Source organism: Tinamus guttatus, unplaced genomic scaffold, assembly GCF_059628265.1.
Source record: "Tinamus guttatus ecotype Peru unplaced genomic scaffold, ASM5962826v1 Tinamus_guttatus_pri_ptg000323l, whole genome shotgun sequence".
NCBI classification, from domain to species: Eukaryota; Metazoa; Chordata; class Aves; order Tinamiformes; family Tinamidae; genus Tinamus; species Tinamus guttatus.
Genome location: NW_028288857.1, coordinates 1,464,714 through 1,476,910, shown reverse-complemented (window position 1 = coordinate 1,476,910; position 12,197 = coordinate 1,464,714). Strand labels below are relative to the sequence as shown.

The 12,197-nt window shown below is 39.3% G+C and overlaps 1 protein-coding gene across 2 annotated transcripts in view; it reads right to left on the bottom strand.

Moving 5' to 3' along the window:
• CDH13 (cadherin 13) overlaps positions 1 to 12,197 on the bottom strand; it is a 407,362-nt gene that overhangs the window by 233,513 nt on the left and 161,652 nt on the right. For both annotated transcript variants that reach the window (XM_088529059.1, XM_088529058.1), the window contains exon 4: positions 5,935 to 6,051. In XM_088529059.1, coding sequence (XP_088385185.1) covers positions 5,935 to 6,051 — 117 coding nt within the window. The remainder of the gene's footprint in view (positions 1 to 5,934; positions 6,052 to 12,197) is intronic.

Sequence of the window (12,197 nt, the reverse complement as noted above, 5' to 3'; positions counted from 1 at the left end):
CAAATGTATTCTGTTGGAATTGTTTATGTGACTATCAATATTTTAGAAAAGGGAAGTTTGCAGAGAGCCCTTTCAGAAAACTAGATAAATTTGAAGTGCTGTTTTCACTTAATGGTTTGTTGGGACATCAAATACATATCCTTTAATGAAAATTAATATACCATAGTTTAATAATTCATGTCCTTGCATTGAAAGCCTGTTAATTTACTGGAGTGCTGTTCATTTCATTACTTTCATCACCGAGGTAGGTTGATATTTTTCCACAAAGGTCAGAAATGCTCCATCCCTTCATGCGAGCCAGGAATCCAATCAGATGTTCAAATGACATCTCCTATGGTCCGTTCAAGTCCAGCTCAGCAGGGGAGGTCACACATATTTGCAAGAACGCAAGACCAGGAGGAAACCTCATGGTGTCTGTCCTTTCCCTAGCAGAAGCAGCCGTGTTATGCAACTGTGATCTGGTATTTATCAGACTCTGTATTCCCTTCTCTTTACTCATACTGGAAGACTAGTGAAGATTAATTCCTCTTCTCAGGGGACTTGAAACTTTTCTTCTAATCTGCAGCCAAAATTTATACCCACTTGTTATTGTGCCAATATTTTCCTTTGGCTTAAATCACTGCGCTCATGCTAGATTTACAGAGAACTTTTAATGTGTTAGGCTGAACAACCTGAGCTCAGACATATATTTTTACCCTATCTTAATTTATTAGTAATATACATTTTTCTAATTTTAGAGAAAACTCTGTTTAAAAAAATAATTAGATTTTTATCTAATTCCTACCTTTTTTTTTTTTTCTAGCTGGATTAGAAATAACTTTATTAAGACTTTTTTATAGCCTAAAGTAGCAACAGAATTTATTTTCCTTTTTCTGTACATCTTCCCACCACTCATTGCTTGCTGCTTGTTTATAGATCTTTGCCTAGAGATTCGTCTTTTCCTGCAGTTTGATAGATGTATGTCTTTCACACACCTTAATGAGTGCTTTTCTCATATGCCATCAAACTTTGACGCCAAAAAGGCAGAACTCCTTGTACTCAAGTGGAACATTCATTGGAAAATGTCCTTGCTCAGCAATGCTCCCCAGGAGCCAAACATTTCAGCATCTCCCTATTGGCCCCATTTTTCAAGTATTTCATCCTAAATGTTATCTCACCAGGCTTCCACCCTCCTTGCAGAGGAATCGGCATTCTGGCTGAATTAGGTATATTTTTCTGCTTTGTATATCATTTTGTTCTCTGTCAGCACCCACCATTATCTTCCAGACTTGGACACCAACCTCAGCCACCTCCTTTCCCTATCCATCTCTCTTTTGGAAATCTCTCTCTCCTTTTCCCGCGTTTTCTGCCTCATTTTCCAGTGAAACAAATCCACTCCTTTGTGGATCTTGTTCTCTGCTATCTTTCACGTATCCTCTTCTAATCTAGTCTTCTCTCTAGGTTGTGTTCAGATTGGTGGATCATAATCATCTCTATCTTGTTACTTTACTTTTGTTACTTCTTTTCAAACACTTTTCTGAAGTTTGGCTTTTTTCCAGCTGCATCTTTAATACTTAACAATTCCTTTCCACGAAGCATATAATTTATCAGATATAAATAGCCTAAATCAGATATCTACTCAAAAATAATAAGCTTCCAGCAGTTTTTCTATCCAGTTATCTTCGGTTTTCCTCTCTTCTTCATTTTTTTTTCTTTTAGGTGTTGTATGAACTGACCATTTGTATTTTCTCCTTGTCTACATGCACAGGTCAGGGAGGAGGCAACCAGGGGAACACAACAAAACAAAACAAAACCCCACTGATCACAAATTTCTAGCCTGCTTGGGAGCATAAGTCACTTTTTCTGGAGCTTTTGTTCAGGTCAGTCCTGCCATCTATTTGCCCTTTGACAGCTTTGACATCTTGCCCACGAGCCAGATGATCAAAGGAGAAAACCTACACCCAGGCTGATACCTGAGACCTGACCCAAGCATCCTCCTTCTCAAAAAACACAAACATCCAAGCAACAATACTTTACTGAAAAAAAAACCAAAACCATAAAATGAAACAACACAAACAAATTTTTAAAAATTGCTTTTTCATCTTTCGGCACAAAGGCGCTGAAAATTCTCCTGTCTCTCTCCCTGTTTTCTGGCCATCACTGATGATTAGCTGGTCTTGCCAACTTTTATCAAGTCATTCTTGGCTTCCACATCTTAGGCTACAAGCTATAAGTAGTAAAATACTCATTCTTATGAAGGACATTCCTTTAAATTCAGATGGATTCATGGATTCATTGTATAAATTCATCACCCTCCCAGTAAAATGTGCAGCAAATGCTTCACACACTCCACAGATGACCTTCTCTCTGGATGCCTGGAAGAAGATACTTGTTGGCTATCTTTCCACAATAGCCCTCCTGCTTTTTGAGCTTTTTATTGGTATAAGGATTAAACTTCAAAAAATTCCATTACGAAATGTCTAGAGACAATCAAATTGATACACAGATACACCACTCTTAAATTAGTCTTAGGCTACATCTCTATAGCGCACTGACAAATAACCTATCACTGTAATTACACTGTAATCCCGCATCCCACTGCTTTGTACTTCATTTGAGTTGATGTGGACAAATAAACTGGAAGAGTAACATATGGAGAGAGACTAAAAATTGAATATAATATCCCTGTACTATACCAGCGAGAGCTAGGCAAAACACATCAATAACAGTCAACTGTTGTGGCCTGGGCCATCTGGACACAAAGGCCTGTGTTACCAAGAGCGTATTAAAATATTTTAATCACTCTGGCCTCTCTCAGGAATGAAGGGTAATATGCCAAAGCTTAGACCCTACGAGAAGGTGAGATTCCTCTACTCCAAAGCACAGCACGTCTATGATAGTTATTTAATTAAGAGATACCCTAAGCAAGGGCGTGCAAACGGCAAGGCAATAATCTTGTTCCTAGGTGGATAAGCTAAGAGGCCAGTAAAAGCACAGAAAAGAGCCTCTACATGTGCATTTCCTTGTTAAGCTAAACACCAACTGGAATTTCTGCAATTAATTAGAACAATTTTTTTTTTCACTTGTCCAGTGCAATATCTCCTCCCTGATTTATACCACCAACCATTAGAGAATAAAGCACTCTACAAACCTCAATTTTCTCTTTATAGGGTTGTTTCCTAACTGTGAAAAATATTAATTATTCTTCCCTGCTCTCCTATAAATGACAAAGTGTACATTTTTTCCCCACACGCGCATTCCTGATTCCTAGTTCCTAAATGATTTTGTTAATATGTTGTATCAGGTGAAGAATTTGTTGCTTCAAGAAAATCACTTTTAACATTTAAGTGAGCAACAACCCTGACACATTAAAATGACCAGGTATTGCTAGTGATATTCTGAATCCAATATTCTACAGGCTTGTCCCACGTGGACACAGGGACAGCAGGGAGCTTGATGACAAGCCAGTGTAACAGTGCTGGTAATGACAGAACTATAAAGAGCCTCTGAACTTCTAAAACTGCTTCTTACATGGTTAAAGACACATAAATTTTGAAATATGCTAAGCAGAGTTTTAGAAGTTGGGTTTATGTATTATTTTCTTGCAATGGAAACACGGAAATGCTCAATACAAATTCAGTATGTGCTAATGGAGCAGCCAGAATGTTGCGTTAGTTGAGAATATGCCAATAAATGCCTGGACCCGGGCTCTTCCTTGGCCTCACAATACAAACCATCAGTACCACGATACAATTGAGCATCAGCTTGAGCTAGACCAGCCCTGGCAGCGTGGGGACACCTCGGGACATGGGATTGGCTCCCATGGGAGACACGTCCTCAGTCCCATCTGGGTGCCCGGTGCCACAGCAGTGACACGATGACCATCACGGAGAAGGCGGCTTCTCTATCAAAGAAGGTCTTCCCTCCTTTCTTTGACAAACCCTCTTTTGATACGTTCTCAGACAAGTCCCAGTAGAAAGCAACTTTCTAAAGAAGGAATCAGTCTGAAAATGACTGTGCAGTGTTAGAAAAAATCCGTTTTTCCTGCTCTGATGTCCTCACTGTGCTTCACGATAACACTATCGACTGAGTTCATCCTTCCAGGGAGCAACTTCAATAGTGTTCAATATTACATTTTTATTAAACCCCAACTGTACATTTCTGCTTTTATTTTTTGCTCTTCACTTGCCCTTTGAGAGTTTTCCAATAGAAGCAGAGATATAAAAATACACGGTTATCAAAATAAAATATGTATATATAGTATCTACTTTTTTCAATAGACAGTAGTCAAAACACACATACCTGGATACCTAAAGTAGATAAAAGTTAAAAAAAATCTACATTTAAAGTATTTTTAAATAGATGATGGCTCTGAATATTTGAAGTCACTGATCATTTGCAGCTCCTATAGTTTAAGCATTGTTTTTAAATAAGTGTGTTAGGACTTTACTAATTCTGGTGCTTTTATACTTCTGCATTTGCACATCATCTAGTGTGCCCTGCTGCAAGACTAGCATTTCAAGAATGAGAACAAATCAAGATGACAAGGTGTCAGGAAAACATTTAAGTACTAATAGGACCAGAATCATCTCAAGTTTAGAGAACCTCAACTGCCAGGACTGGCATCTTAAACCTCCAATAAATATATTTAATGAAGACATTCCAGAGAACAACTCAGAGTATCTGAGAACTAACAAATTGCAAGTCTTTGTTCACAGGCAGCAGCTATAGGGAGAAAGGATAGTACATAATAATAAGAAAAAAGGTAGGTACCACAGATCTGTGTAAAAGCAGCTTTTCTGTTTCTCACACTGCTTTAGACTTGTGCACAGAAGTCTTAAAAATCAACTGCTTATCACTAACATATTATCTAAAAACAGTTCCTAGGTTATTGATCAGTAACTCTCAAACACTGAAATTGAAAAGAATTCATTTGAGAATGACATATTTTACACTACCACACAGGACACGTACTTGGAAAGATGGCAAAACTAACAGCAAAGTATGTTATCAGTATAAACAGTAGGGGAGGAAAGATGAGAAAAGAATTTTTTCAGGGAATTATTCTCTGTTTTTCCTGAAAAGAGTCAACCATTTCCTAATCATTTACCTAGCTGATTAGATGCCAGCTGGCTAAATTACACATTGATCGTAGAGTCACATCCTGCCCTCGAGCTGTGGGTTTAGCTCTAGCGATTGCATCGGCAGAAATTACAAACTGACCCCACAGCTGCAGAGCCTCTTACGGCACCGACATTCCCATGGAAATCAGAGCAACAGGTAGGGTCTCTGCCTCAAACTGCCCATGTGCAGGATATATTCATGTAATTACAGCTTCTGATGCCTAAATGGCCATATAAACAGCAAATGGTAATTAAAACATAATTTTAATTTTTTTATAAGCTTTAAAGATAACTGCTTTTCAAATATATAGCTTGCATACAAAATTATTAGGACTCTCTCATGTATAGGGGTGCCTGCAGAAGTGAAAAAACCCTTTGTCTCTTTGTCAGAGCTTTGCAGATAATGTAGTAGAAAAATGAAAGCCTCTACACAGACTTACTTAATCTTTGGGTAGAAGTAAAGAATCCTAACGTTTTTCCTTACAAATTTGTTTTAGATCTTGAGAATAAAAAAAAAAAAAAAAAAAAAACAAGATGTTCCACACAGTGGCAGTGGGATATTCTCATAACACCCGTGGCCTGGATTTCAGCACCAGCCTACTGAAGTTAGCAGCCACAGGAAAACACAGGGCTCTGACTCGTGCTTTTGACCACAGCATATGCTAGCAAAGTCCCCCGTGAATACAAAGTCATGTTCATCTGTCTACACAAAAAAAAACAAACAAAAAAATCCTCTTTATCACTACTACCAGCATGCTAGGCATAGCAAAACCTGACAGAAACGAATCAATTATTCAATATCAAAATTCGATCCTATTCAGTGTTGACTTACCTTGCCAACAGATCTGGGGAACGGTGGTCTTTGATTTTCTGGAATTAAAATTGGGGTTGCCAAAATAGCTCTTTTTTGTCTTGGAATTCCCAGGTTGCTCTCCAGCTTAAAGATTTCCTGAAAAAGACAACAACCAATTACATTCACGACAACATTCATTTGTGCGTTTTCATTCCTTTCACATTTAGCTAAAATAAACATGAACTACCCAGGTTCCAGCTACTGCCAATCTCTCCAGCCTGTGGAGGACCCTCTAAAAGGGATCAGTGACTGCCCCCAGTTTTGTATCACCAGCAAACTTGCCTAGGGTGCTCTCTGCCCCATCTTCCAGGTCATTGATAGGTAAGTTGAACACTGCTGGACACTCCAAGCAGTGCCCTTCTAGCAGCAAGGTCACACACTTTCTCCTTCCTCTTCATCCTACAGTCCCTGCATCTCTCTCCTCCCAGATGCTTTAAGGGCAAGAGCAACCTCAGCTCCAACCACTTCCACTCAAGCCAGGCCTTTCTCACAAGGAAACGTAACATCACCTTGTACCGTGCTGGGAATGGCTTGTTGAAAGATTGACATCAGCTACCGTTCATTCACAGCAGTTTTGCAAAGCAAAGCACAGGACAGATGAACCTGCTCATTCCAGTGAGGCTCATATATCCTACAGGTGAACTTTCCTCTTCGGTCTTAATCTTTCAAACTTTGGAGTTCCTTTGAAGGCTCCAAATCTCTCTTTTTTATATTTATTTATTTATTTATTCCCCTGCCAGTATCTGCAACTTAACACCTAAGGACAGATGCAATCCTATGCCAGTTATCTACCTATATATATACACGTATATATATATATACACACACACGTGTAAGAATTGCCTGAAAAAGGGGAATTTAGAGAAAAACCAGGGCCTAACAGAAGCTCTGTCATTACAGAAGCTTTCTGGGGGTGATGCACAGTTGCCACTTCCAGGATGCTTGGTTTGCACAGACTCTGCTCCTCCATGGTTCCCTGGGCAGCCCAATCTGCCCTCCTCGCAGCTGCAAAGAGGAGTAACGAAGGGTGGAGTGAAGACACTGCGGCCAAACTCTGTTGTCCTCCCTGTGCTGGGCCACTGATGAGCTGCACAGTAGCTGCCCAAAGGGAAATCTACAATAAGATGTTCGGTGCTGAGCCAGCAAGGGTGGCAAATCACTCCTTTTGCATGAATTTTGCTTGAACTTTGCTCATTATAAGGCCAACACACACCTTCATCCTGAAAGCTACCCGCCTCCGAGGTACGACCGCTCCTCACTGAGCACGCACTCTAGATTTTCTATTGACTGTACCTTGAAATGAAAGCGAGAAACCTGTTCACCAGTCAATAACAATAGTGACTACAGTCACCCAAACTCCACCTAAACATAAGGAGAGAAATAAAAGGTGAACTAAGGAGCCAAGAAGTTGGAGGGAAGACTCCACCTCCATTGTAACTTCTGCATTGGTCGACCAGCTGATTCCCCTTCTCTTCCGCTCAGGTCGGGACATCTCCTGAGGAGACTCCCCAAGGTTGGGAGCCCTCTCCCATTTCTCGGGCAAGTGATTACTGTGCATTTGTACACTAGGCACTAGCTAAGAACCCCACGCTGAAGTAGAGAATTTCCTGTACTGACACCCAAACGTGCTTTGTAATTGTTGCATTTGAATAAATCATGCTGTTTGTGAACTTGACTACTTGTTTTGAAGGAGATTGGACCTACAGTCAACAGGCTGTTCGTGAATTCGGTGCTGCCAGAGTCAGGCCTATAGCTACAACAATATTTGTAATTCCTGTTAAGAGATGAGTCCAGCCACCCGCAGTCCCTCTGACTTCTCAGGTTGGCCTGTAATGCCAGTGGATTCATCTCTTACCAAATTACCCTCCTTCAAAGGGCAACGATATGTATTTTTAACTGCAAAGCCAAATGATTTTTCCAATGTATAATATGCACATCAGTCAAGAAATTCACAGGCTGCTGCTGCCACCTGCACAGGCACCCCTAACAAGCCCATCATGACCAAACCACAGCTCAACCTCCTCTAGTATTAACATCACCTTTCAAATTTGACAACAAACAGCAGCAAGAGAAACTCAAGTCTTCAGCAGTCAGCTTTAATCATGATAAAGTCAAAGAGAAACGGGAACCAGGCAGAAGATCCCCCCTCACAATTTTGCCCATTTTCATTCCTTTCAGAAGCTCACCCCGATCCAGTGTTCCCATCCCTCCCAACGGCTGTGGCACCTTCCTCTAGTCTTTGAGCCCGCAGGCCACCTGGGTCCTTATTTTTGTCTTTAAATATCTCTCCCCAGAGAATTTTCCCCTAATAAAAATTTATGAGAAAGTTTGAGATAGGAATATCTGAAGTGTCAAATAAAAAGGAAGAAGCTGAATTCTGTCCAAAGGCAAATGCACAGAGCGGCGAGATTTCAAAATCACTTACAGAGGAGGCCCAGGTGGGCAGCTTGACTGGCATGTGCCTGTGCCTTTGCTACGGACGGCTACAAAAAGGGACTACCAGGATGTCTAAAAGGCAACACTGATTCCTTAGCTCCACAGAAGACTGACAGCAACTTTGACTTGTGCAAACTTCTAGCTTCACAGATACCCTCAGCCTCATGAAAATGCAAGGGAGACCTCCCGGATGCGTGATCTCCGGAAACAAGTAGAGAATTCAAAGTTATATCGCCTTCTACCTGCTATGCTAGTTGAAGCAATTTTCAGCTTGGTCATTACCTGGATCCCACAAGTTTCATAGTCACAGACCCAGAGGAATTAATTCATCCTTTCGGCCTGATGGCTTGTCCTTAAACTTTCACAGAAAGATCACAAATGAAAGAAAAAAACTAGATTCAGTGAGTTGACACTAAAATCATTAGCACAACGAAAGAAGGGTCCCAAAGGAGAGCAGCTGGATGCTGAGATGTCAGGCCCTCAAGCCTTTTTCTTTTTTTAGGACTTTGTATTCTTCCTATCACTCTTTTAAGACTAACAGTGTAATTTCTTCATGATCATTTCTCTTGCTCTCTCATCACCTCCAGTGTCAAAGACCAACATGATTAAATGATTGATTAAATGAGTAGCCAAAATCATCACTATGGAATGCAGGTAAGCAGAAAGGAAGAAAGGGTCAAGAGTACTTTACCAAACACCTTTCATAATTCAGTGCTCTTTGTGGTTACCATGATTTCCCAATTTGTGAAGAACAGGGAAAGAGAGATAACATTTCCCTTAGCACCGAGCTGGCAACCCAGGGCATGATAATTAACCAGCAGATAAGGCAAAAGCAAAGAGAATTGAAATTATATGTGGACATAACACCTGATTCAACAGTCAAGCAGTCAAGATACTGAAAAGACTCCCACTCAGGAGTGGATCTTGAGAGCAGGGTGGGTGTTTTTTTTTTTTAAAAAAAAAAAAAACTTTTTAACCATTTAACCACCTGTGGTTGCTATTCTATCCTCCTGGACACGCTTCCTTTGCAAGCCCTCTCCTCTGTTTTTATTCTTTCCCTTTTGGCAGGTTTTTCTGGGCACTTTGCACTTCTCTAACATCTGAATGAACAGCCTAGTCACTACTCAGTTACAGGTACCATTACTCTTGGCAAATAAAACTTCATTAGAACTTGTCATGAGAATAAGGTGGCTGAATACTTATCGATTTATCATAGAAAGGCTTAGAAACATCACTGGAGTGGCAATCTGTAATCCATTACGGTGACCAGAAAAGTGGTCGAGCTTCTTGCCATTTAGCTGCTTTTATATAGTGAGTTTGGTGATATAAAATGCGGTCAATAGCAGCCACTATTATAGAAAATAAAGTTAACTGGGTGCTTGTTGCAAGCAAAATTCCTCTGAAACGGCAATTAGAATACAGCATTTTGTATAAATCTTTCTAGATAATATTGCTAATATAAGACTAAAAGAACTAGATTTGCATACGGATTAACTTACAAATAAATAATTTCTTTACAGTTCTCAGCAGAAATTTCACAACATTCTATAATACTTACAATCTATTACTTTATGTTATTCCAACGACCAGATTATTGTTACTATCAGCAGTATTGACAGCTAACAATTTCTAAAATGTGCCTAATTAGAAAAATATTATCATATTAATAATATGAAAATAATCAGAAGTGTGCTGGAGTTTCACCTGCACATTAAAGAACAGCCATTTAAATAAATCATTAGTTCAACAAAAAAATGTAGAATTGTAAATCTCAATGGCATAAACACAAACACCTGCGCAAAAATAGTCTGTTCTCAACGTCTGTAAAAGCCACCCTAAAAACTGGCTGTATCCTTCAGAGGAATAAATGCAGCTGAAGTTCAGTATATGGAGCCGGGTACCTTGGAAGACATGAGCTGCCAGGCTTCTGAAATATGGACAATACGACTCCTGGGCATTGGAAATTGCTAGGGGAACTTAACATCTAATTGCATGGGTGTTTGTTATAATTGTCACATAAATAGACAGGCAGCTCCTCACACTGTGTAACTACTGCACACATTCACTTCACAGCCCCTGAACAGCCTCAGACTACAGCTCTGCTATTATGACATTCAGTTAGCAGAATCATATATATTTTTATAGGATATAGGGTTTTTTAAAAAACTTTAAAGAGCAGGAACATATTAAGAATATATGGTGCTCTTCTTTAAAACACTTGGTTGTTTGTAAATAGTAACTATTATAATAACTATTTGTTCTAAATTGTTATTATAACGAACGTGTGACAAACAAACTGTCATGAAGACAGAACTTAACTTCTGCTTTGTGAAATGATTTATTCCATTACTGTCCTGAACCTCTACAGTATCTTTTGTGATGGAAAAGTCTTGTCTGTATTCAAGCACAAGTTTCACTTACCTTCACACTTGCCTTATTCTGTATTAGGGAAAAGTCTTTCTAGGATGATAATGGACTGAATGCCATTAACTTTTCTTCCTGCACACACTAAGAACAGGGGTTACCTGTTCCGGAAATAATACAGAAATGTCAAAATACCTTCTTCTTCTTTATTATTAATTAATATTTTGTGCTTTTCCTGTCATCAGTGGGTGTTATTTTCTTTTTGCACCATATGTGAATCACCCCGCTTTCAGGAAATTTCATATTGTTTCCACACTGCTCATTAAATATAATGAAGCGTTCCTTCGCACACAAACAACAAAACAGGCTCTGACTGCAACTGTCAAAAAGCATTGCAAATACGGGCGTAAAGGGAAGAAAAAGAAAAAAAAAGAAAAAAAAAAAAAAAGAGAGCTGACCTTATGTCTCAGGCTATACCAGGATATGCTAACAACACATCAGTTACCACCATTAAAAACCCTCCTCCCTATCTCTACTTGCTTATACTGGTTGTGAAGCAAACAAAATGGACAAATTTTACAGCACTGACCAGAATGTTGCTTATTATTCTGACACTCCAGAAAAAAATCAGAACTCTTGACAATTTCCCCCCCAAAATCAGCACCTTAGTAAACGCGGCATAAACAAGGAAAGCACTTCTGGATAATATTGATAAGGCACATTGCCTTAAGAACAGCATCCAGGCTTTTTACGATAAAATCCGAGCTTGAAAATCAATGTGTAGATTTTTTGCTTTGTTCTGTGTTTAATCTAAGTAGTTCCCATTGAGTGAGATCCCAAGCTGCTATTGGAAATATTATTAGAAACGTACAAGAATTCTGGAGCAATTAAAGCTTTCTAAAAGGCTGATTCTCATTTGACACAAACAAAACTGCAGGGGTTACTCATAACATGGCACGGACACGAGGTCTCAATTTCTCACTCTTAGCATCCTTATTGGGCAGCCTCCTCTCTTCATGCCCTCACCCATATCGTAAGAAACTCCTGCTATTTCCATTTAACTCTCATAAAAAGGAGAAAGTGAAAGGAGAAAGGACATACAGAAAACAGCTTAGATCATCATAAATGAATGAGCCTTTTGGGAGGGCAGTAACGTTTGTAAGACCACAAAATTTGTAGAAGCCAATTAACATTACTGCAATTTTGAAATAACACAAGCAGCTATGAGGAAGCTGTCTCCGTCCTGGAATACAAGGACAATTCCTAATAAAAGATATTTATTTCTTATCAGAAATAAGTTCTATTCATATCAGAGGTTGTCCTACCTTGGAAAAAAAAAAACAAAAACAAAAAAAAAAACAGGCTTCTAAATTTGCTGCAGGGCAGCCAGTGTGAGAATAAGGACGAAAACTAACATGTTTTATATCTGTGTTCTGGATTGC